The sequence below is a fragment of the Phalacrocorax aristotelis genome, chromosome 10 (assembly GCF_949628215.1).
Source record: "Phalacrocorax aristotelis chromosome 10, bGulAri2.1, whole genome shotgun sequence".
Taxonomy (NCBI): domain Eukaryota; kingdom Metazoa; phylum Chordata; class Aves; order Suliformes; family Phalacrocoracidae; genus Phalacrocorax; species Phalacrocorax aristotelis.
The window spans coordinates 22862207-22887264 of record NC_134285.1 but is presented as its reverse complement, the minus strand read 5'-3'; the positions used below and the strand labels follow the sequence as shown (position 1 = coordinate 22887264).

Below are 25058 nucleotides of genomic sequence, written 5' to 3'. Positions count from 1 at the left end.
CTTCCATGTTCAAGTGACTTCTACATTAGCTAAGTTCTCTCATCCATTTAGAACATCAAAAAAAGCAATTAAAACTAGGAGGAAAAAAAAGGGGGGAAGCCGGAAAGATTAGGCCTGAACTTAGACTTCCACCTTCACACCACAACAGAGTAGTGGGACATTTCTAACAGACCACCAGAAATATCAAGTTATTCGTTGCTATGGTGAAATCAGAAACAACAATATTTTTAAAGAGAAAACCATAGCAAGGGAGTTCACACATTTTATAGAACACAGACTAGGTTTGTTGGGATGCATGTTTGTCTTGCTTATGACGCCCAAGCAGAAACAGAAGTGTTCAGAAATACTCCTGTCCAAAGCTTGCTGAAAGCTTCCTCCCAATTAACAGTCATGTTCTTTTAGATCAATCCTTAAGCATAGAGAAAAATATAAACTACAGTGTTTTGTTGCTTTGCCTCTTCCAAAACTGCATTTGCAAGTAAGCTTTCTAGCCTAAACTGTGCTTTCATTTACACCTCTGTCTCTTCAGTATGCGGGTCTGTAAATAATGACTCTGACTCTCTAAATGTTTTTCTGGTCTCAGCATAGATCTATAATCGGCCATTTATGGCATACTATCAATCAACAAGAGCAGGCCATCAAGGTGGCAGCCTGAGACTTCTGCCAGTGATGTTTATGTATTTAAAAAGCAAATTTTAAAAAGTCCACCAGTACTTACCAGTTGTGCACAGCTAGTTGGAAGGTACTGAGTAGAGTGCTTGTGTAACTTTTTATCTTCATCTTGCACCTAATCCACAGCCCCCTTGCTTCTCACACCTGAATTAAGATTGTTACTTTTCTGAGGAAAAAACCCCAACCGCCCTCCTGCCCCTTCCCCCCCAGCAAAAAAAAATAAAAAGAGGACTCTGGTTATAAGGAATAAATTTGGGGGGTTAGTCAAAGGGCAGTTACCTTGTCTTTTGACATAAATGCAGGATTAAGTTTTCTTCATCTAAACAAAACCATCCATGTTCTTTCCAGATAACAAGTGTAGACAGCTGAACAAACGTGTTGCCTCATTTCCCCAAACAAATGTAGGTAACAATTTAAGAAGCCATTTGCTTTAGTCAAGAAGCCACAAAGAACTGTGAATCACGTCCTTTGTATTTCACATCCAATCATAATGTAACCTGCCCTTTTTGGATGCAGGACACAATCATTAAAAAAAAACCTGCAAGAAAATGAGTATTCTAAAAACATAAACGTCGTACCTGGGAGGTGACAAAAGTCTACTGTCATCACGTGTAGATTCTCCAATATCTTTCTTCCCAAATGTTGCAAGTATTGGGGTACTTATCCTGCCTTTATAGAATGTTTGCTAAAAATGTGGTCTTTGCTTTCCAAATACAAATAATTCTTTTGGTAGCAGACAAGTGCATTATAGCCCTTAATTCAGAAATACCAGTCCTTTAAAATAAAGTGTTCACTGTAAAGCTGGACTACAGACTCCTCTTTATGCTGATCTGGTTGAAAGATCTAGTCACTGCTATAATATAAATGATAAAAATAAAATGTATTGAATGATAGTTCTACATCCCTCCTGTTTTTTCCATAACTTAGACACGTTTTATTTCCTGCTAAAAAAAATGAAAAATAGATGTTTCTATTTCTTTTTTTTTTAAAGAAAACAAGTGCCTTGCTTCTGCATGACATTCTGTAGAGCTGCAGAGACACATTCAGTAATAGCTTACAAAGCAATCACATAGTAAACCAAAAGAACTCTCCCCCTTTCTGAGATAGAGAAAGCATCTATCAAATATTGCAGGAATTCTGGTTGGGGAGACTTGCAGAGTAGTTCCAAGTATTTCAGAAATCCAGTTAACTTGTGCAGCCTCACAGACAGCTCCTCTTAGCGACAATAAAATACATAGCACTTCTCAGGAGAACCCAGCAGTCAAGTCATTGGAAAGTTTCCAAAAAAGCAAGACAATTTGTTCTCGTGAAACGTCAGGTTTGGTGTGACTACACGCTTGATGTATATCTGATGGTTCAGAAATGTCATGCTTGCTGGCGGCATCTGGATAATACTTCTTTACCATCTCACACGATAAAGACCCTGTTGCTGGGATCTCCCTCCCTCCTCAGGGCTTCTCCCTAGAAACAGCTAGAAGGGCTTATGCCACAGACACAGACAGCAATCTCACTGCGGTACCTGTTTCTTGCCTGCCTGCATGTCACAGATGTGAATTAAACGGAGATTGCAAGAACAATTTTTTCTCTTTGGCTATTAATGAATGACAAAAGCAAGATGTTCACAAACATCTCTCTGAATTGGAGAAAACATTAGATGAAGGAGTAAATTGGAGGAAATAATGTATCTACACCTGTTTTAAGGAGTTTACATTTGTAAACTGTTGATATGAAGCATAAAAGCTATACCTAAGGTTACCCAACTACTTCCTTTTAAGAGCTCAAGGTGCAAAGAAAAAAGGAACAGCATGCCTCACTGCCTGCATTTATTAACTTAAAATAAACAAAGATAACATTTACTCTGCATTTAATTATATCACATGAGATTAGAACTATTCAGAATGTGTTGAATTATTTTGATGAGTTATTAGCTGGCTCTGCCCAAGGGAGATTTCTCCAGCAGCATCCAAAGCTACTGCTTGTTGGTTTTCGGCAAGTGTTTCATGGTGGATTTTGACTCACCAGCAGGTGTTCTCCTTTAGAAACGGCTGGCTTTTCCAGGATTTGAAACAACTGCTATCTTCTTCTGCGGAATTGGGCCTTTCTCCTCCTAAGCCATCCCACTATTTCTGGTTTATAATGTATGGTAAGGGTTACTCCAAGGATACAGACAAAAAGAAGACTCAGTAGTGTTACTCCCATTTTTGCTTGCTGAAAAATCTCCCTGGCTGGAGGGGGTCCACTGTCAATGCTACCTCCAAATCCTTCCCATTCACAATATGGAGGAGCCCAGCCATACCTGCAGTGGCAGTTCTTACGATTGTTACACAGTCCTCTGTCATGACAGGTTGTTGAGTTACAGTCATAGTTCAGCAGTGATATGCTGGTACATGTCCTGTTGATACAAAGCATATCACTACCACATGGCGTCCCATCTTCCACAGCCCCCACGTCAGCCATTGGTATCCCAACATGGTAGTCAAGACTCCAACACTTTTTATCTCCAACAGGGGTTTGGACTAGCGTTACGTGGTTCTGCAAGAAAGGCAATTTGTCTATGTTTTCACACTGGATCCTACCACATAAGATATTCTCAATACTGCATTTTATAAAATAAATATTGTTACGAATACCACAATTCCCAAACCGGTCACCTCGAGTATTCACTGCTTTGAAGCAATCTAAAGGAGCGGCCCTGGCTTGTTTGCCAAAGAGTTGCCGGCACTGTTTACTGTGGGAAGAACATTTTCCTCGATAGCAATAAGCACCATCTTTGCATGGGGTTCCATCTTGTACATACACGTCTGGTGGGCACTGAGAGGAAGTCCCGTTGCAATACTCTGGCAGGTCACAGTCACCCGTACTTGCTCTGCAGAGCGTTCCTGCTGGAAGGACCTGACAGCTCTTGCAGCATTTTCCAGAAGCACAGACTGAACCTGCAGTAAACGTACAGTTCGGGTGACAACAAGGATCCTTTCTGCAGTTTGATTCCGAACCACAGTCACATTGCTCTCCACTTTCTACTATCTTATTCCCACAGTATTCACGCTTCATGGTGTAGAAGGTACCAGGTGCTGGTGGTTGACGGATGCAGCCAGCACCACGCCCAAGCAGGTCAAAGTAGTCTTTGTAACTGCAGTCACTGAACGCATCAGTGTCGACGTCGCTTTCATACATAATGCATTTCTTTCGTCTGCATTTACAGCCCTGTGCATCATGGCGCATCCCTAGAGTATGGCCCAGCTCATGGACAAATGTGGTAATAAGTGAGGACAACTTTCTATTGGTGAAGGAAACAACCGCTGATGACCACTGGTTATCACACATGGACCCTAGAAACGCCAACCCCAGGCTCCTTCCAAAGCTCTGAAATGCAAATAAGTGAGCGGTATCATGGCGCATCCGTGGAGACAGGTCTGACTTCCGCCATTTGTTAAAGTCATCAAGTGCCTTGTTGACAGAGTTAGTAATGTTTATAAGGTTGCTTTTGGTCCAGATCTCCAATCCCACAAGAAAGAGCCGAACAGAAAGCTGTTCGTACAGGGAATCCCCAATGTTCATGACTTCTATGACTTGCCTCAAGACTTCAGTTTCATTCCTGCCTGACTTCACAAACCGCACATTGTCCACGACCACTACTATCTTCACATACCTGACGTGCGTCCACCAGTCCTTCAGCATCTCTTCCTCCTCCACACGGGGGGCCTTGAACCAGGGCAGCAAAGCCTTTTGGTGCAGCAGCTCCTCAGGGGTCAGCCCACAGGTGGGGCTCACAGGGCTGTTGGCCTCCTCCATGCGGTAGAGGACGTGCCGGAAGGCCGGATCATTGGGGACAGGCTCGATCTCGTAGGTGCCATCCTCCACCCAGATCACGCCGCGGAGACCCCTGCTGCAGGTGCCGAGGGCCACCAGGGAGCCGGGGCTCCCCTGCACCTCACCCTGGTAGAAGCAGTTATCCTGCACAAAGGGGTGCTCCTCCCAGCGGGCCCCGGCCTTGCTGTAGGTGACCAAGGTGAAGGGGTGGGAGACCAAACCCCGCCTGAGCCGCAGGCGCAGCACCCGCGGCCGCCCTTCCACCTCTATCCAGTAGGAGACAGCCAGGGGGTTGGTGTTGGCCCGCGGGCTCAACTGCCGTGGCACCGTCACCCAGGTGGCGGTGACCCGCAGCTCCCTGGTCAGGTCCCCCAAGGTGGCAGGGCACCCCACCAGGCCCAGCAGCGCCAGCAGCACCCACATCGCGGCTGCCCCGTGCCACCTCGCTTTGTGAGGGGATGGATCCTGGAAGGGCCCTGCCCCGGGGGAGCCGCCCCGAGGCCTCCAACTGCTCCTCGGCAGGGAGGGCTGCAGCTGCGGGTGAGTGGCAGCAGCATGACCCCTTCACCTTCCCCCTGGGAAAACGGCACCCCAATGCCTGGGGTGCATCCCGGAGGGCTGCGATGGTGCCTTCAGACATGCTCTTTGAGCATGTACAGAGGCTCTTGTGGGGAGAAATAAATAAATTAGCCTACCACAAGCATGTTCCCAGCTTTTTACAATCTTCATTTTCAAATCAATGGCTTTTTCTCCTTCTGAGCAGACATAGCAAGGAGGGACCCCAGCTCAGCCTCACACTCCTTGCCACAGATTTTTGTGGTGAGCAAAGGGATCATTTGGCTAGACCACAAGGGGGAAAATCTGTTTTAATAGCTCAGAGGCTGGCTTTTGCTTTGTTCACTTTTTTTTATTAAAGGATAATTTGTAAGTGAAGCTCAGGAACAGACTATTTCAGCTCAAAAGAGTATCTGGAAAAGCTTAGGGTCTGAAATGAAAAAGGACATACATACTAGTCTCCTTGGCAGGCTCCTAGGACATAGCACTCCTTGGTGCCCTTCCTTAGCTTGTGCCTTACTACAGCTACTACAGCTATACACACGCACACCAAGAAGAAAGGTAGAACCAGGGATGAATTCACTTCCACTACGTTCAATAATATAGACGCAAACTAATAGCACCAAGTATAAAAGCATAAAGCCTATCTATGCCACAGCAGCATGCCTTAATTACAGACATCACTGATGCAACAACCGTTTTCCCACATCATGGCCTTTCTAAAGGTTTGCACTTGCGGAGCACTGGGAAGGGAGAGCTTAAAGGTGCACCTACCATTTGGCTGCCATCCTTGTTTTAGGGAACAGCTCCATCAAGACACAGAGCTATTAAGCCAGTGATCTGGATTGTGGTAGGACAGTATGTCCTGTGCAGCACAGCTATGCACACTGGTTTTTTGGCACGTAGCGCTGGGATTTGACATGGCCACAGCTGTTACCTTTTGAGAACCCTTCCCAACTTTCTTTTCGGCACTGAAAGCATGTCTGAGATGAAGTCTGACCTGCTACGGCCCATACCTTTCTCAGCTGCAGGAGGCGCGTGCTCCCAACACCCCACCTCAGGGATCCTGTCTTTCAGCACCAACTTCTGGGTGCTGACCATCACCCTGGCACAGGCAGCAACACTTAACATTTCAAACTGCCTGAGACATGTGCTGCCCCTCAGGAGGCTGAGCAGTGAGAGAAGCAGCTGGCAGAGGGCTCAGAGCCTCCCTTCCCTCATGCCCCTGGGTCCTGAGTGGGCCCATACCTCGAGTTGGGCACATGGCAGGCCTAACCAACAGCTGTGGAGGTTACCAACTGTTGGCCAAAGGGGCTGCAGATTGTGAACTGGCACCTTGCTCATTCATTGCAAGTGGGGCCGGCTTTAGTAGCCCCAGTAATGCAGTACCTCAGATTAAAGGAATGAAAAGGACAGCTGCTTCTATTAGGATGCTTCTATTGGGGGGGGAAGTGTCAATGTAGGTTTGTGACAGTGTTGGGCACCTAAGCAAGCCCTTCAGCACTGAGGTCATGTAAAAAGGGATGACACTGTTGTGTTCAGCTTACCAGAGCCTTGTACTTCTGTCCTCTGATCAGGTAAAGATCAAAGGGGAGGGAGGGAAAGATTCCCACTGTATGACAGTGCTGATGAGTAGGGTAGGGAAAAGATATTGTAGAAATCTGTATCTCCTTCAACTGCAGAAACATTTGTTTGGCCTGTCTGTCTTTCTCATGATTCATCAGTGTTTTTCAAAATTTTTTCAATCTTGTAGCCCCTTAAAATTTCCAGTGAAGATGCAAGCTCCTATTGAATTGAATCCTACCAGACAGAGGTGCACTTTTATCACTTCTCTTCTGTTCTGTCTTTAGGAACAAGTCACAGACCCCCAGCAGCCTTGTGGACCACAGGTTGAAATCGACTTTCCTGGCAGAAAGAAATTAAGCTTTCTGATTGTTGAGAGATCAAGAATACATCATAATTCATCCCACTGTCAAAACTTCTCACCACCACCCGTCTATGATCCACATTAGGCTACAGAAGGACACTTGTCACATAAGTGACCATCTGCTTGTTCTGTGCATGATTACAGGACCAAAGCGACACTTTATCAAAAATTCACCTTCGTCTCCAAGGAAAAAGAAAAATTGCCTTGAACCTTGAATGCCTCATTATCATAATTTGCTTTACCATTGAAAAAAATATTGAGAAAACATCACATCAGCTTTTGTTCAGAAGCCATCTGTTGGTTCAGTGAAGCCACACTCTATTTGCATAACATACCTTCACTATTTTTCTCACGGGCAACTTCCACGTCCCAAAATAAACCTAATCTCTCCCCTTTGCCTTGTCCCTACTATTGCCTGTACGCTTCTAACCTTGCTCCCAGTACAGCTTGCTTTGGCAAACAACATATACTGACTGTCCAAATGGCATCTAACTTTCTTTGCTAGGAAAAGGTTACCAAAATACGAAGTATGGAGACAGAGTGGCAAAGAGGAATGGGCAAGAGTAACACGTAGCCTGGTCAGACCTTCCTTAGTGAAGAGATGAAAAAGACAGTATTTTTGAATGCATCTGAGACACTGCCAGCTTTACACAGTGAATTGAGGTAGCTAGATTGCCCTTCTTCCTATAATCTGGCCGGATTTTTGCATGTATGTGTATATACACATATATATATGCCTATCTTTCATGTTTATACAAACATTTATATGTACTTTCAGGCTCTCGGGAGAATGTTTCTATCAGAGTTCTAGGTCATTCTTAGCTCCTGCTACCCCATGATTTAGGCCAAGAAAAGCCCTTTTGAAATCTGAATGGTTACTATCTAAGAGTACAAGCAGAGAGAGCTCTCCTGTACAACCAAATCTCTCCTTTACACAAAAGAAAAGTGACACACAGGGCAAGTTTCAGAACTACTTGCTTGTTTCCCTTTCAGCTATAAGCTCTGCAAATACTGAAGGTCCTTTGAAGGACGTTGGCACTCAGGCTCTGAAAACCAAGAGACAGTGTATAAATACCAGAGAGAAAAGGCTTAGATTCTCATACACTGTAAAACATTACTGACTAGAAGATAGCTGCTTAACAGTTTTTTGACAGTAAATTACTTGGAGTTTAACAGTAATATCTGACATAATGTCACTTGAGTATGTTAATATCAAAGCTCACTTAACCGATAAAATTATTTTAGAATATCTGGTTAGCACGTAACAGGATCAGAAGCTATTTCAGTCCCTCATATGGCAAACCTTCAGCATTGAAGGACAGCTACTAAGAAATCGACAAACCCATTGAAAATATCCCTTACTGCATTATAAAGTAATTCTCTCAGGAAAAGATCATTTCCCTGGAAGAGGCTTATCACACTTGAATGCATTGTTTCCTGCATGGAAGCCATTTTCTATCCTCTCAATCACTTAGATGCTGGTACTTTAACTCAGGTGGGGTCAGAGCAAAAGTCCATCCTTTTTAATGCCCTCCAACACCAGCCAATACGAGACATTTCTGCAGAAAGCAAAAACGCTGTTAAGAGACACAGATGTGAGGACAGTCTACCCCTCTGAGTTCCACCCTCATCTCTGAATCAGCTCAGATTCTGAGCATGGAGTTTAACGATTCAGTCTAATGTAACTCCAATTCAGCTTCATTAACATTCCCTCTATTCTTGTACTACAAGACCGAACAAGAGTTCTCTACTTTCCTACTTGCTTTGCAGTACTCAGTTTTATAAAGACTCAATATTTGTCTTTTCTTTCCTAAGGAACTAAAGTCTTGGTCCTCCCAGTGGCTTCACAGGAGAAATTTTATCCTACTCAGTTTATTGCCCTCCTTCAAACCCCTCTTAACTTTAAAATTCTTTTTCAGACATGGAGCTGTACAATACACTTTATTTCAGGTGAAGTCCAGTGACTGACAGAATACTTTGCTCATACTGTGTGTTCTAGCATCCATTTTTGACCACAGCTGTACATACCTTCAGCAATAAGCAAGATATCTTTCTTCTGCTAGTAACGTTAAATCTTTCCTCGGTGCATAGTAGTTAATTTTTCTTCCTCAAAAAACAAACAAACAACAAAAAAAGCCCCCAAAACACCCTAGATCTTCATTAAAGTGCAGCCTAGTCATTTTTCTTGCTTACATTTTTCCAAATGACATACAGGTTCTTAGTAATATTAGTAACTACAGAGAAATTTGGCTCCGTTAATGGCCACTTCCAAGGACTTTATTCTGAACATCAAAAACCAGCAAGGACTCTTGCAGTTCCTCACCACTCAATGCCTCATTTCTGGACAACCCCCTTTCCATCAAGTTGTTAGGATGAGACAATGGCTTTGGTGCTTCTTGAGCTCCTTGCTTTCAGAGGGATTTCTTTAATACACGAAAAATCGACACACTTTTTTCTAAGTGTATTCACACTACCTTGTAATTATTCAATGCTGAATAATGAGCTCTGTCTTGTTTTGAGCATCCCAGAATGAATGCTTTCTATATCTTCACTTGATTTAAGAGTTCACACTAGCTTATTATCTACTTCTATCAACATCTGGAGAAATAGCTGTTCAAACTTGACCCAGATGATATGAAATACAGCTGAAACAAATTTGACATGGCTGTCTAAGCATATCTTAGCCTTCCTTCCTATCTGCATTTTCTTTGCTATGTAAAGACATTTTTCTTGCTTACCACAGTTTGCTACAAGAAAGCAGGTAACAGCTGTGAAAACAAAGCAAGCTATTTCAAGGATTGCTCCATTACTTCAAAGAAAAAACAAAACCAAGCCAATAGTAATTTCTTTGCAATGGATAACTTCTAATATTTCAGGGGGGGGAGGGGGGAGAAGGTTTGTGTAAGCAACATGCTTAAATAGCAAAGTGTATAGCTGTCAGGGATGTTTCTCTTCCACTGCCCTACCTCCTCAGGTCTAAAAGGCAGATGACTAATCAAGGTGATCAGATACAGCAAGAAAGTACTGGAAGCACAGGGGAAGAGATGTAATTGATATATTTGAGTTACAGTGAAAAAAGGAAATATAAACAGCCTCACATAGTGTGCAACAGCAAGATATTTTAGAGTTTTATGTCATCATAAATCTCTCTCACAGAACACTAGCTTTTATTATAGAAGACCAGTTTAGCCATTAAGTAAAATGAGTGCCTAAGAACATTTAGAGACTGAGAGCGGTCTGACATCTAATTATGTGGGTTTCAGCCTCCAGTTATGAAATCTTTATCTGTATCCCAAGCATACTAAAGGAACAGCAATTTATAGCAGGCAGCCTAAATCCTTTAGCTGAACTTCCTCAAAACAGATTAAAATATATTCTGATATCTGAGAAAAAAAAATGCTGCCAGCTGCTATGGCACATTTGCTTTTAACAAAGTAAGCATTTAAGAAAAGCATTCCAGCAGCCAGGAGATTTATTTGCCAAGAATTCTGATTTTTTTGTTGTTTTTTTAAATAAAAGCTTGCCTTTTTACACGGGAAACCAAGACACAAGGGATGCAAGAGTTTGTAAAGATTTCAGGAGGCTGCAAAATACATCCATGTAAAAACCATTCTCAGAAACCAACATTCAAAATAAGATGAAGACTGAAAACACCTTCTTCGAGGCAGCTCATCCCAGCATTGGCATTTGCATGATAGGTTTCTACAGAAAAAGCCATTACAGGGACTTCAGTCTCTGAATCACCAGTCTCAGTTGAAGAGCATAAATATAAAGAAAGGGGAGCTAGAATTCCCTGTTTTCCAGGTATTGACTAATCCAGACATGGAAGAAATTGTTACTTCACTGGAGTCTCATCCGTTTTTCAGGTGGTCCTTTAGCACCAGCACTCTGCTGAGCATTCTTTACAGTCTCTTTTTCCTCTGGCTTGACAGCTTCAGGTGGTGGTTCTGGTTCCTTCTTGATCTGATCCACTTAAAAAGTAACAGCAAAAGAAAGTTAAGCCTCCAATTTCTATTCCTAAAATACTGTTCAGTGTACTCAGAACATATTATTGATGTCAAAGGGGCAAAATTAATTTCAACGGGATAAGAATAATAAAGGACCAAATTCATACCTATACAGGTAAAAAAGTGGAATAGACTGAAGAGATACAGTTCATGATTTCCCTGGTTTGAGGTTGCTTACAATCACGTCAAAGCCTTCACATGCCTTCTTGAGCTTGTAGCACCCCATGCAAAAACCACTAAGATGTTGGACTGACCAAATTGTTCCTTCATTTACCCTTTTACCCTCCTCCTGCTTTCAAAGAACATTTCCTGCATTTGGACCTTCAGGCAATACAGTTTTACAGACAGAAAGGGCAGGAGTAGAATACACACTTTCTTCAGTTTCACTCTGGCTGTAACAGAGAACTCTTACATCATAGCTCCCACAATTAGGCAAGGCCAGAATTTCTAACCACCTCAGTAGCAGCAGCCAGGAGCTTAGATGGCAGCTGGAAGACACTGCTATATAGAGCCTATTTTTTAAAGTCTTGTGAGAATATTAGAGTTTTACCTGGGATAGGCTTTTCTCCAGGCTTTTGCTGTGAGGGAGGAAGAAAAAAAAAACAGAACAACACATCAGTGGAACCAAAATCATAATTCTTAACCCTTCCTACTATTCACTTAGGAATATAAACCAAGCAATGCGCCCTTATACATAAGGGTTGAGGGTAGAAGGGAATCACTAAATACACTCAAAATCTAACTGACGTCCAGTTTTTCCTCTGACAACTGAAAAGCACTAAAGCAAAAAATATGCAGTTAGCCAGTCTTTCCCACATCTGAGGAGTAAACGGTTTTGTGAGATGCTGTACACATCATTTCCTTTGCTCCCAAGCAGAAGACCTGGTGGAATAAATGGCTACTAGAGGCAATCAGAGGCAATCACAACAACTTCACAGAATGCCAAGAATTTCCAGACTAATTAAGCAAGCCTCCAGAACAATGGAGTACCTAAAACAAAATAGCCCTGGTGGCTTGATTGTGCTCACAAAGCAGGAAACTGGAAGCAGCAGCAAAATTTGATAGCTGACAAGAACAGACCTTCTGTGATTAGATAAGTAATGTGTATAAAATTTGCCCTCATAGTTTTGCCAAGGTCTTAATGACTCCTGCAATTAAAGAGGAATCCTACACTCCAATCAGAGCCTTCCATTTCAAATTTATTAGCTAATCCATGTTACCACTGCAGAAAGCACACAAAATTCCCAGTTTCAGCTGTTCCAGTACTTATGATTACCCTGATTTCCAAGTGAGTTACAGTAATACTATGGCTTGTAAGTGTCATACCTGAACAAATCTGGGTGGAAACTTTTGTCTTAGGTCTAAAAGCAAAGCATCTACCCGTTGCCTTTGGAAAATAGAACTTGGTTCTTCTTTCTTCTTAGCTTTTGGTTTAGCTTTCTCTGCAAGTGACAGAAATGTAAGACAAAACTGTATTAGAAGTTCAGTTCTCTTAGCAGCTCTTTGTTGTATGACAAGCTGGTATTCATCTCTCCTCTAAACTTCACCCACATTTTCCTTTAACATCATTTGGGATTTTTTGTGGAAGACTGATTAAGGACAATTCTTACCTCCCAACAAACTGGTTTGGCTTCTGAAAATGTACTTTGGTTTCCCATGGGCTGAAGAGTTGCCCACTTTGTTGACACAAGGCACACCATTTTCATTTCTGACCCATGCCTCGATGTTCATCCCCACCAGCAGAGAAGAGCAAGGTTCCTTCCACCTGATAGGGAGCATTAACCTACCCTTAACCTCATCTCTACACCATCACTGTGGATTGCCTCAAGTTTTTCCCTACATTACCTTCCTTCTCATAAAGTACGCAAGGGGCAGCTAGGAATCATACCTCGTTCTTCTTGATCTTTGAAATGCCACCAGTAGCCCTTGGATGGGTGATAGCGACAGTAGGACATAGCTTCTTCAAAAGCAGACTGAATTCCATGCACTGCAGTGAGCTTTCAGAAGAAGAACATAGGGCAGTGTTCAGAATTTAAGGAGAAAATACCGTCTAAATTTTTGAAAGCAGGGATTTTAAAATTAGTGTTCTGCATTCATTTTTATTCTGGGACATCTAGCTTTGGACCAAGAATGTAATCTCTTTCACAGGCTCTTATGAGACCTTTTCTGAAGAGCTTTTCTCAACTGACAAAGAAAAACTTGCAGCAGTAGCAGTTTAATAGAACAGAAGAAATCAAAACAAACCCAAGTATTTAATTTAAAATGAAATACCACACTGACTTAAAAACATAAGTCTCATTTAAAGAGAAATATTACACTACTTTAGCATTAACATTCCAAAGCAAGCTTCACTGAATATGTATTTAATTGAATATGTATTTGTCATTTTAATTTTTCTTTTGATTATTCAAACCTCATGTTGTTCCACCAATTGTGTAGCTTCAGTTATTCTGATCCTTCACCCTTAAACAATGTATCCTACTTTTTGGACTCTCACAGGATCTTTCATTTCCATGTGGGATGCGCACCATATTAACTACTGGGGATTGTTTTAAGTTACTGTGTACTACACAAGATTTCTCCTCGAGACAGTGAAGGAGGGATTGAGACAGCCTGAGGAACAACCCAAAACTAAAAGCAGATACAAACTGGTATACATCAAATGCACAGAACACTTACAACTCTGGAGTTAATGACAGACCCTAAGTCAGGTGCCTGATAAATCACTCCAGCAATAATATAGTAGTCTGCCAATGGAATAGCTGTGGGGAGGGAAAAAAAAAGGCAGGTTCAATTTAAAGCTTTGGCTGAAGACTGTGTATTTGTTGCTGAATTTCAGTTTAACAGCAGAAATTGCAATATTCATCTCATCACCAAATTTCCTCTTACATTTTTCCTTCAAGGTACTTTGTTTGCACCCTCACCACAGACTGATAAGGGGAAAAAAACCAAGATGTCCTTTACAGATAGAAAAGCATCTGCTTTAAGTCCTGTCCTACTACAGACAAGTAATTAACCTTACAAGAGTTGGGGTTTTCAGAGCCACACAAAAGGAGTCAAGCAGACTGCACTGGAAGTAGTTCCACTTGCCTTTGCTACCGGTAGAAACCCACAACAATGTTAAGATCTCGTTCTTCTAGCCTCAGCTTTCTTCAACTTGCACACTCCTCTTGCTAGATTTCCCAGACCCAATGGCAGCTAAGCACACACAGAGTACACCTTTCAAAATTAATAACATCCTGCCAAAAAACGACAGTGTTCCAAAGGCATTTGCGCAATCAGATTTGGAACCTCTACTGACCCATCAAAAATTCTTGTTCATTAGAGCTGCAGTGCAGAGGAACCATCACAGGCAATCACAATTGCCTCCATAATACTCCGCCAAACACTCTTCATTTGAGAAACTATAGTGATGCTATCGGCTTCACATTCCTAAGGATCTTACCTGTGCACACGTTTGTTTCAGTTCCTCCGACTGTATTAAAATATTCTGTCTCAACTTTTTTACTGACAGGACCCAATTCATCCAGTACTTGCATTTTATGAAGCTTGGACACCTTCCTAAATTAACAGACCAAGACAGCTAGGTGTGTATTACAGCCACTACCCACTTCTCCACCAAAGAAAGAGGGTTCTCAGCATTTCCTTCAAAGTGGAGCAAGACACAGAACAGCAGTTTTACTGTCTCACAGCTCTGTACCAGAGCAGCTTACTTTCCTAAACAGGTAACCCTCCCTAATCATTGGATCAAAAGATTTTTCCAAAACCACTTCACACAGGCAAAAACTTGGCTTAAAGAATTTAAAATATAAATATATTTAAAAAAAAACCCACACAGAATTCATAAGACAGGCCTGCACCAGTTCCACCCAAATAGTCAACACTTGCTGTGAACTCATTACATTTTAGTTTTCCGCCCCCATTCTCATGTGTCAAATACACTAATATTTGTACCATGATAAAATGAAACACGGGTAACATTTGAGCTAGGGAATGATGTGACTCAAGCAAGGTATCTAGCACAAACTGTACAGTCACAATGGGAGAAATGTTACCAAACAAGTCCAAGTTCCACCAAATATACATTTGCATTACTGCAAAAGTCTGAGCACACATATTGTGAAAGCCCCGACTCTACTCTTCATTTTAAAAGTCTCAAAACAGGAAATTAAGGGCGGCACAATATTTCCACACTCATCTTTTGAAAGCTAGATTCAAAACCTTTAATAGAAAAACAACTCAAAAATCTATTAGAAGGGGGAATCATATATGTTCTTTTTCAGTACGAAACTGCAGTATAAAGAGGCCATTACCTGATATAAGCAAATAAGAAGCATTGCTAGACAAGGCAAAGACCTGCACAAACCAAAATGCATTTGCAGAGCCTAGGTCACTAAAAAAAAAGTTAAGTAGTAACTAGCATTAAGCCTGCCTTTCTTTTCTGTAAAGCTTACTCTGAAATAACCAGATTATTTTATATACACACACAGTAAACACAGAAGACAGTCCAAGAACTATTGATATTTTTTTAATTAATCATACACACAAACAAATTTAAGGTTAAAAAGGAATAATGAAGCCAGTTGCATGCAAATGGAAAAATAAAAGCTAAGGTATTTAATTTCAAACTTGGAAAGGTCTTCAGTGACACTGTAAGGAGTGGTGCTTTTATCACAAGATTCCCTCATGATTCCAAAATACTCAGTTCTCAGAGGAATAACCAAAACAAGCATTTGCAGTATCTCACGGTCATTTTTCACATGGGTCATCTCATCTTCTACTGTCAAGATCCTACTCAGCAATATAACCTATCCACAGTTGAAGGTGGAAATAGTGCAAAATAAGAGTGACGTGACACAAACAGAAGCATGAAGGATCCCTCTCCCTAACTAATGGAAATCATGGTTCAGCAAAATGAATAAATCACCTACTAGCCACTTCAGAAGATTAGCTCAAATTAAACTAAGCTCATCATCCCCAAGCAAGGATATCATTAATCTTATATTCAAATAATTTAGATGAAAACTCTTGCGTAGCCTAACAAATAAATACGACACAGCATGAATGCTATTATCAATTTCTTATGGCAAAATATACCATAGGATGGCACTTTTCCATTGCACTCTTCACATTTCACCGCAAGATGGCAATCCCTGCTATTAGCACACTAGAGGTCACTCTGCTAGACAAGATATCTCCACCCCACCACTGAGCATCATACCCTTTTATTTAGGTTTAAGATAAAGACAGAAAAGGGGAACCAGAAGTACTTAACACAAATTAGGAACAGGTAAAAGCAACTACCTGATCAGCCTTCTCAACAGTGACAAGAACTGAGTGACCTTACCTTGTGTTGGAGATTGCCTTTGCTGCTTCCGGATAATGAAGAGAATGGGCTCTTGAGCATGAAGGAGGATGTACTCCACTCCAACCATCTGGCTGAAGAAGAAGCAGCCACAGTAAATATCTTCCTCAAAGTAAAATCTGTAGCATGTGAAGAGCTATGAAATGGCCTGGCAGTAAAGGGATGAAGTTCTAATGCTTTGGAAGCTCTTCTATATAATGTGCAATAAATAAAGGCACAGGATTTCCTGAGCTAGCCATCAAAACCTAGCTGCATATACAAAGTGAGTGAGACACAACATCCAAGTAGAACATGCCAGTGAACAAATAAGGAGCAAGAAAGACAACACAATCTATCATCACAGATGTCACTTAAACACAGAAACAAAGGACTAGTGTACAATGTGACCATCTGATGTGGCGAAAACCCCTCCATAACCACATCTGAGCACGGGTGACTTTACCAATGAACTTTTAGCTCAGCTTGCACACTCCCTATCATATTGTGAATTCTTTAAATAGTTCTCAAATACCTCACTTGTGCTCAGTGTAGCAGATGGGGAACTGCAAAGAAAGTTAACTTGCACATGCTGCAATCTCATTACACAACCATCTGTGATCAGTTTATTTACAACACTCACTACTTTTATTACCCATACTAAAAAGCCAGCTATTTGGAGGAATTATATACTAATTATGGTGTATAGCCAGCAGGATATGGAAACACAAATAATTTATGAACTCTCAGTATCCCCTAACATAAACTCTATTCACCATAGAAAAACATTTAACTATATTACCATTACTCAGGTTCTATTGAGCTGGTGTTACAATAATAGGTGAAGACATTTAGCAGAAAATAAACCCCACTGCAGTCCAGCTGGTCCTCAGATGCCAAAGGGGCAAGGGGTAGCTGGGCTTAGATTCTGAGTGATACCCGATTCAGCACTGTCAGTCCAGTCGTGTTCCGGTTGCATTCAACACACTGAACTATCAGGATTACGGATTCACTAACAGTTGTTGCATTAATAGTAGGAGTCTGAGGAATGGCTAGGGGGACACCCTCCTGTTAAGTCACAAGGTTCAGACAGGACCTCCTTGCCTTCTAAACTCCTTCTCTTAGAGGAGTCTAAGTGCAGTTAAGTCCGGTCTTAGTCTCAGACTTGGACAATGGTTTATTTTCTAAGGACTGTAGATGTAACCACCCATCAGAGTATTTGTTGTTAGTAACTAATTCAGCAGATGCCCAATTTAACATTATACAGCCAGTTGCATTCAGTGAGAACTATCACAGCTAGATTAATGCATAGTGTAATTTATTAAATCAACAGATGCACAGGTTCTTTAGATCACCAATGGTAAGTTTGCTGGCTACAAGGCACACAGAAATACCAAGGATATGAGTAACACTGCTTGGCTACAAGTGCGTTAAAAAAAATATGAAGCGACTCTAATGCATTAGAGATTTAGAGCAACTCTATATAGAGGTTTCTAAGTCTTCCCAGGGAAACACTTGGTATAACCAAGTGTTCAAATCTTACCCAAAGGCATCTCAGTGGGGGGGGAAGAGACGCTCAGCCCATCGACTGGTCCCAGAAGTCAGAGTGGTACATGACAGTATCTTCCCTAACACCCTCTTTCTCTTAAACTATTTTTTACCTTTCAGGTGGAGCTTGAGTGACTCTAGTCATACATACCTTTATTATGATTAGTGTAAAATTTCCTCGCTTTGCTTTTAAAGGTGTAGACTAGAAAAATTCAAAGCATATGCCCAGTGAAGGGTGGTCACACCTTAGAGGCAGGTAGATTTTGGGATGGAGGTGTGTTTCGGTATTATAATGATGATATAATGTGCAAAATTCACGAAAAGGACAGCATTTTGTCAAAAGCATGACAGACTGTTGGCCCAGGGTGGCAAATATGCAGCGTACCAGCTCCATGGTTCCCATTTATCACTGAACCTGGTTGTGATGCCTCCACACTGCTCCACCCTTCGGACAACTCCTCTTAGAGTCAGTACACTAGGTTCTCCTGGCATTGCTGACATCTAAGGTTACGGGCCTAGGGAACTTCTGTGGAATGGATTCTTCATGTCAGCTGCACTCCACCCTGAAAGCTTCTTCAATGCTGTAACTTTTCTAAAAACGTAAGTTTAATTTCTAAGTCACCTCCAGCGATTATTCCACAACAGTACTATCACTATTAGTCCAATCATGCTCAATGACTCTTCATGGCCAGATTCAGTAATAGTGCAGTTTATTGAAGCAACAGAAATACAGGTTCTTACCTGATTGCTAGTGATAAATGCACTTTCTGCAAAGCACGTGTGAATATAAAGCACTGAAACACAAAATAACAAGCTTGTTCTCTAAATTTCCTGGGGAATCACTCTATATAACCAAGTTTTTGAGTCTTACCCAATAGGCATCCCTATGGTGGGGGAGAGAGAGGTTCAGCCCATTGACTGATCCCGGTAGTCTGCAATGATATCTTCCCTCACATCCCTCTTTCTTGAGGTCATTTTATACTGGTTTACTACTACTTAGGTGGAGCTTGTGTGACTCTAGTCATATATACCTTCCTTACTGACTGGTGTAGAAATCCCTCGCTTTGCTTTAAAGATAAAAACTAGGAGAAATTCAGAGCACATGCTCAGTGAGGGGTGGTCGTACATTGGAGGCAGGTAGCTTTGGTATGGAAGTGTGTGTTTTGGTATTATAATGAGGTTATAATGAGCAAAGTTCATACACAGGGCACAATTTTGCAATTGTACAGTGCTGGCCAGGGCATGGTTCCATTGTTCCATCTAGTTCCCGGACCTGCAGTGATTTATGGATGAGCTTGGCCGTGGAGCCTTCACTCCACTCCCTCCTCCAACTACCTCTCTTAGAGCTAGTACACCAAGCTCCCCCAGTGCTGCCAACATCTAAGATTGCAGGTTGTGTTGCTCAGGGAATGATCACTGAACCGATTTTCAGCATGCTAACTGTATTTCACCCTGGAAGTTAACTTTTATGAAATGTGGATATAACTTTAGCCTCAATAATTTCACCCCCAGTAATTATTCCACAGCTGGGAATATGAGAGAAGACAGCTTTCCTAATTCAGAGAAATATCTAAAAGGTGAATTACTGGAATCTCATACAGGATATAAATAGAATCCATCATGCTTAACACCTCCTTGAAATGGCATAAGAGGAAGAAGATGACATCCAAATACAAAAAAAGCTGCGCTCCCTGACAAGTGGTGGGACTAAAAAGCACAGAACAGGAGGAGGTTTCCACCATGCTTCCATTCAACCATCAAAGCCTCTGGATGCAGGGACAAAGGACACTGCACAGGGAACAGTTCCAAAAAAACTACAACTTACTTCAAATGCTCCAAGGTCATCCGCTGCATTTTGACAACTTCATTGTTACATGTTCGGTCATAGAACGGGTTACTTCGCTCCGAGAAATAGTCCAATACACTCCCATTGTTTAATATTGGAATCCAGGAGCTATCAACCCAGGAAATTCCCAAGAGATTATCTGAGAAGAGAAATCCACACTGAGTATCAAAGCAGCCAGAAACACTACAAATACCTCCAAGAGTAAATTCCCACCCGTTAATGATTATAGCAGGGTAAGGAGGTGGAACACAGCTTCACACTAACCAGTTCTAGTTAAAAATGTATTTCATAGAGTTCAAATCATAATTGATATCCTTTAACCTGCTGCAGTGTGCACTGTAGGTACACAATAAAAATATAGTGGTTTATTATTGCACTTTTCTGTCCTTGACCACTAGCTGCTGGTATAGCTTTATGACTCAAGAACGTGAGCAGGGTCTGTGTACGTGTGTGTGTGTGCTGTATTCGTGGGAGTTCATTAGCTTTGATGCCATATATAATATTATCATACTAGATCTACTCAGCAGTATTATATACAGTTTATTTCGTGAACCACAGCATTAACCAAGTAGAAATGGAATCCAAAGCACAGCTCCTTTTGAAAGCCGGGTCTCTGGTAAATAAGTTGAGTAAGTTCGGATCAGTTCGGGGGCGGGGGAGTGGTACACCCCACACTAAATCTGAGCCTGTTCATGTTTAAAACAAGTTTATTTCTTACAAAAACACTTTCCAAGCTGTAAACTATGATACCTGTAAACTATGATACTGAAAATAGGTAAATCACTGCAGAGATCTATTAATTAAACCAAGAGTTTTCTTTTGCTAAAGCCAATGAGTAAATCACTGAGTGAAACAAAATAGTGGCATTGTTAACATTTGTAAGATGTTTGTTATTAAAATACAGATCTGTATGATACCACAGCAGCTGATACTGTTGTGTTTTAAAGATTATTATTCTCAACGTGGGTGAAATCTGTAACAAAAAAGCAACGTAAAACCGCAGACAGAAAGATGCTATGTTTGGGCAGATGTTTCCCAGTAGTCTTGAATGACAGATTCTATTCCTCTACAATTAATCCACCAAATTGCCTGCAGCAAATTCCTTATTCCATAATTCAAATGGATATTACAGAAATCTAACTACTGAGTATTAACATTTACATGAAATAGCGAGCTTTTTAAATGAAATCTACTCTATAACCTGCAAATCATTACATGCCAGACAAGTTCCTACAGATTTGGAGACACTTGAGTCAAAATCCCTGGCTTTTATCATGACACTGCAGCAAAATGATGCTCCTCAAGCAGACCAAAGAAACCAGCATCAATAATTGGTTCCACCTATCGGCTAACATTGAAGATCCGTGAGGAACCTTGAAAAGCACCCTGAAATTCATCTATTTTAAATTGCAGCAGCAGCATATAAAATTCCCAAGACATAAGAAAGCAGGAAACAAAGGCACGCATTGTTCAAAATTAAAAAACGTAAGTGACGAGAAGTCATTGAAGGCTGAATGAAGAACTGAAACTCCCTTCTCACAGGAACCCATTCACTTACGTTCACCCATTATATACATACTGAGAATGCCCACTCATCATTCCACTGTGAATGATTTGCTTCTGCGACAACTCTGCATGCTCAAGGATGACTGGATCACTTCTAAAAATGTCAGAGCAGCTTCTCTGAGGAACGGTTAATAAAGTAGCACTAGCTGCCCAGCAAACCAGGAAAAATGCACAAATAGCCATGCGTAAATTTTGCCTTGTTAATATCAGAACTGCCAGCCTAACTCCTTCACAGAACAGAGAGGGGGAAAAACAAAACTCTAGAGGCGTTCATGTTATTTCACATACTCTATTCTCTCTCCTCACTATTAAAAAAGGAAATCTCAGAAAAACAGCATGAAGATCCATTACTAAGCAGCACTTAAGTTGTGGTAGTACTGATAATGCTAAATGCCTTTCAAAACCAAAAGACAAGCTTTCCTTCCCAACAGAACCAAAATCTGAAGTGCTTGCATTCTTGCCGTAATAAATTCTCATATTACATTTCAAATACAAACTTTTCTTGCTTTTATGATTAACAAAAACTACATTTCTCAACTGGAATGTCAGGCAAGCTTCATATAAATAGCTATAATGCTGTATATATACTGATAAATGTATCATAAAACGGAATATAAAGTTGGGCTCTAAGGCTCAGTTATTCATAGCTGCTTAGTGCCAATATTTAAAATTGCCTTTATAACTAGCAAGACTGTTCAATTAAACTATTCTTTGAGAAAAAGGGGAGGAAGACCAAAACCAATCGTGAACCTGACATGCCCGTTATTTCCACTAAGAAGGGAATACCTCTGTTTATTTTGGCTACGAGAAAGAAAGGATGGTGCTCCTGCTTCCCTGTTCTTTTCAAAAACAAAACATCTTGTTCAAAGCTTTTTTTTTTTGTGGAATTTCCATCACAACTGCAAAACTAAAGTGCTTGCGACAATACTGCCAACCTGCCACGAATGTCAGAACAATCTGGGAGACAAGCAAGGAAACCATGGCAAAAAACAAGACAGCAATTCATCCAATTGCTGGCCTTGCCAGCTGTATAGCCCAGTACTAGGCTTTGGCAAACTGTGAGGAACAGTAAAATAGTTTGATAGCTTAAAAATAGAAGCATGCTTCAAAGTCAACGTAATATATTGAACCATATTAGATAAAAGACTTTGAGGGAGCTTAAATTATCTGGATTAAGACAAAAGGTTCTCACACCAGCTAATAACTTAATAGACCACTCCTGCCATTAACTGTTCACATAGCTCCTTAATGCAATCTGAAACACAGCTGTCAGAAAAGCAAACAGGACTGCAGACATCATTAAGTAAGAATTCAGAAAAAAAAAAGATAAAGTGTCTGTCACATTATCTATATTGACCCCTATTATTCCCTAAATACCTGTGCTTCGTCATTCCCTGAGACCCCACGACATAGGCTTTTGGTGTAATTCCATTCAGATGCTCTTATGGAGAAAAATAATTCATTCTCATGCCCTCCCAACACCCTCTTCCTCTCAACGTTCAAACAACGGTAGTTTAACCTGTGTTTTGTTTACAATGTAAACTTCTTTAGTACTTCATTCAAATATCACCCTTTCTTCTTCAAAACAGTCTCTCTTTCTATTCATATCTGTGAATTCTCCCCCAAACCTTTCTTGTTGTCCATTACTTCAGCTTTCTTTCTCACCACATCCTCCCAAAGCGCTGTTACGATCGCCAGCCTAACACACTGCTTTGGTCTCGTCCAAGTCCCACACGTGCCAGTGCTTCCCACTTTCTTCCACACTTCAGAGATCAAACTCTTTTTTTTTTTTTTTTTTTGGGTGCTCTCTTACCTTACCCTTATGTCTCACCCCAGGACCTCCTTATTCCACTTGAAATGGCAGAAATGTACCAGAAGGGAGGCTTGTTTTTCCCAGGGAGCCCTGCACACACCCTCCTAGCCTGCCTCGTGTCCAAGAAAACGGCTTTTTGGTCAGTTTTTCCTCTAGTGCCTTCTCATAACATACACGCACTCGCAACGCTACTAAACTCTCTTGTGCTGAGTTTTCAAAGACCCACAATGGTAGAGGCTCCATTGCCCCTACAAAGTACTAATGAAGGAAGCAGCTCTGTTATCCTCACACCTCTGGCCACACCTCATCGTCCCGTAACCTGGGGCTCCTTGGAGCGAAGCACAGCAACCCCCCGCCGCTCAGAGCGGCGGCCATTACCCCGGCCTCCCCCTCCGGCGCAGCGCGGCCCGCTGTGCCCTGCCCCACGGGGCGAGTTCGCCCCTTCCCCTGCGCCCGCCGGCGAAGCTCGGCCCACGGCGGCAGGAAGGGCCCACAGCCCGACACAGCGGCGGCCCCGGCCCCGGTGAGCGCGTCCCGCCCGGCCCGGCCCTACCTCGGATATCCACGGCCGCCATGCCCGCGCCGCCCGCTTCCGCCCACCGCCCTGACAGGGCAGGCGGCCCGGACAGGAAGCGGGGTAGAGCGGCTCTGGCTACAGAGACGGGAGACGAGAGCGGCGCCACTGCCGGCGGGGAGGGGCGGGGAGGGGCGGGGCCTCCGGCAGCGGGGCGGGGCCAGACGGGGTGAGGGTGGTCCTCGGCCGGGACGGGACGACATCCCTCGTCCCAGCACACAGGGGAAACCCAAGCACGAAGCTAAGGGTTGAGGTGCCCCAGCCTGCCACCACAACCGCCAGGTGACCTGCTGTTCACCCATGAGCGATGCATACACAGAACAACAGCATTAATGGCAAAAACAAAATGTATTTTTAATGCTAATTCTGAGCTTTTTGTTCAAAACCAGAGATACAGGTGTTTTACAATCGTTTTCACCTCACTTTGGCCCTCTGGTAGTTGCCGGTCACTTTCCAAGCGAAGGAGATGTGGGCTGTGCATTCCTGCGGAGCATCAGATCCATCCTGGTTGAGTTGGCTGGGCTAGCCCTGATTTAGATCACAAGCGGCAATAATATGGGATGTTTGAGATCACAAACACTGCACAGTTCCTGTCCTGAGGTTTGCTCCTTGGCACCGTCCACCCTTAAACTGAATATGGAAAGAGGCCGTGAAAACATGGCACTTGATAGTCTTTAATGGCACAACTACATTAAGAATCTTAGCTAACCTTAATTTTTCAATTTTCTCATTTCTGAGTGCTTGTCTTTGCTACAAGATAATAGTCTATATAATAGAACATAGTTTCTATAAACATGTCTAATAACATAACATAGCTTTCCACCAGGTAATTCACGTGTGCCCACACTGCAGATCCCCATTTGTTAGCTAACTGCTACTTGTTTAGCAGTTTCTACCTTGCTAAACACACCTCCCTAGCATTATTCACAGCAGAGTGTTTCCAAATAAAATTACAAAAGGCTGGAATTCTAAATCCAATACTTAAATATCCCTGTCATGAACAATCCTCCCAGAGACCAAAAATGCCGACAGACATAACAGCCACCCTTCTGGAGCATCTCTGACGCCCTGTCTCTTTCTATTTTTGTGCAAACCATTTCACTTTGGTATGAAACGGGAACTCAACCTCCATTTTAATTATTCATGTTGTCCATCTTTCCCACTGACTCTGCACCTCTCCTCAGCAAGTATGTCGTCAGATGAGTGAGGGGCTGAAAAGCAAAGACCCCTGGATGGGAAATAATAGGGTTTGCTGGCTTACAATAAATCTACAATTACATAGTGAGACTAGCCAAAGCCTTGCTGGGAAGAACTGTTCATCTGGTAACATTTTCACCTTCTACTGCAGCATAAAAGTCTAGGGCTTTTTCACTTGGCTTCCTCTAAAGGGAGAGTCCTA

At 42.1% G+C, this 25058-nt stretch overlaps 2 protein-coding genes across 2 annotated transcripts; both read right to left on the bottom strand.

Moving 5' to 3' along the window:
* Positions 1 to 937: 937 nt before the first annotated feature.
* On the bottom strand, positions 938 to 5266 carry LOC142062784 (disintegrin and metalloproteinase domain-containing protein 20-like). The gene is given in 3 exon segments (XM_075105759.1): positions 938 to 4898; positions 4901 to 4999; positions 5002 to 5266. Coding segments are annotated over 3 exon segments (2373 nt in total). The 5' UTR covers positions 5123 to 5266; the 3' UTR covers positions 938 to 2745.
* Positions 5267 to 10002: 4736 nt separating this feature from the next.
* On the bottom strand, positions 10003 to 23753 carry MED6 (mediator complex subunit 6). Its single transcript, XM_075105760.1, has 8 exons — positions 23639 to 23753; positions 19686 to 19845; positions 16319 to 16410; positions 13651 to 13733; positions 12860 to 12968; positions 12298 to 12413; positions 11522 to 11549; positions 10003 to 10935 (listed from the first exon to the last, which is right to left on the bottom strand). Exons 1-8 carry the CDS (start codon positions 23658 to 23660, stop codon positions 10805 to 10807), a joined length of 741 nt encoding a protein of 246 aa, XP_074961861.1. The 5' UTR covers positions 23661 to 23753; the 3' UTR covers positions 10003 to 10804.
* Between the last annotated feature and the right edge of the window lie 1305 nt (positions 23754 to 25058).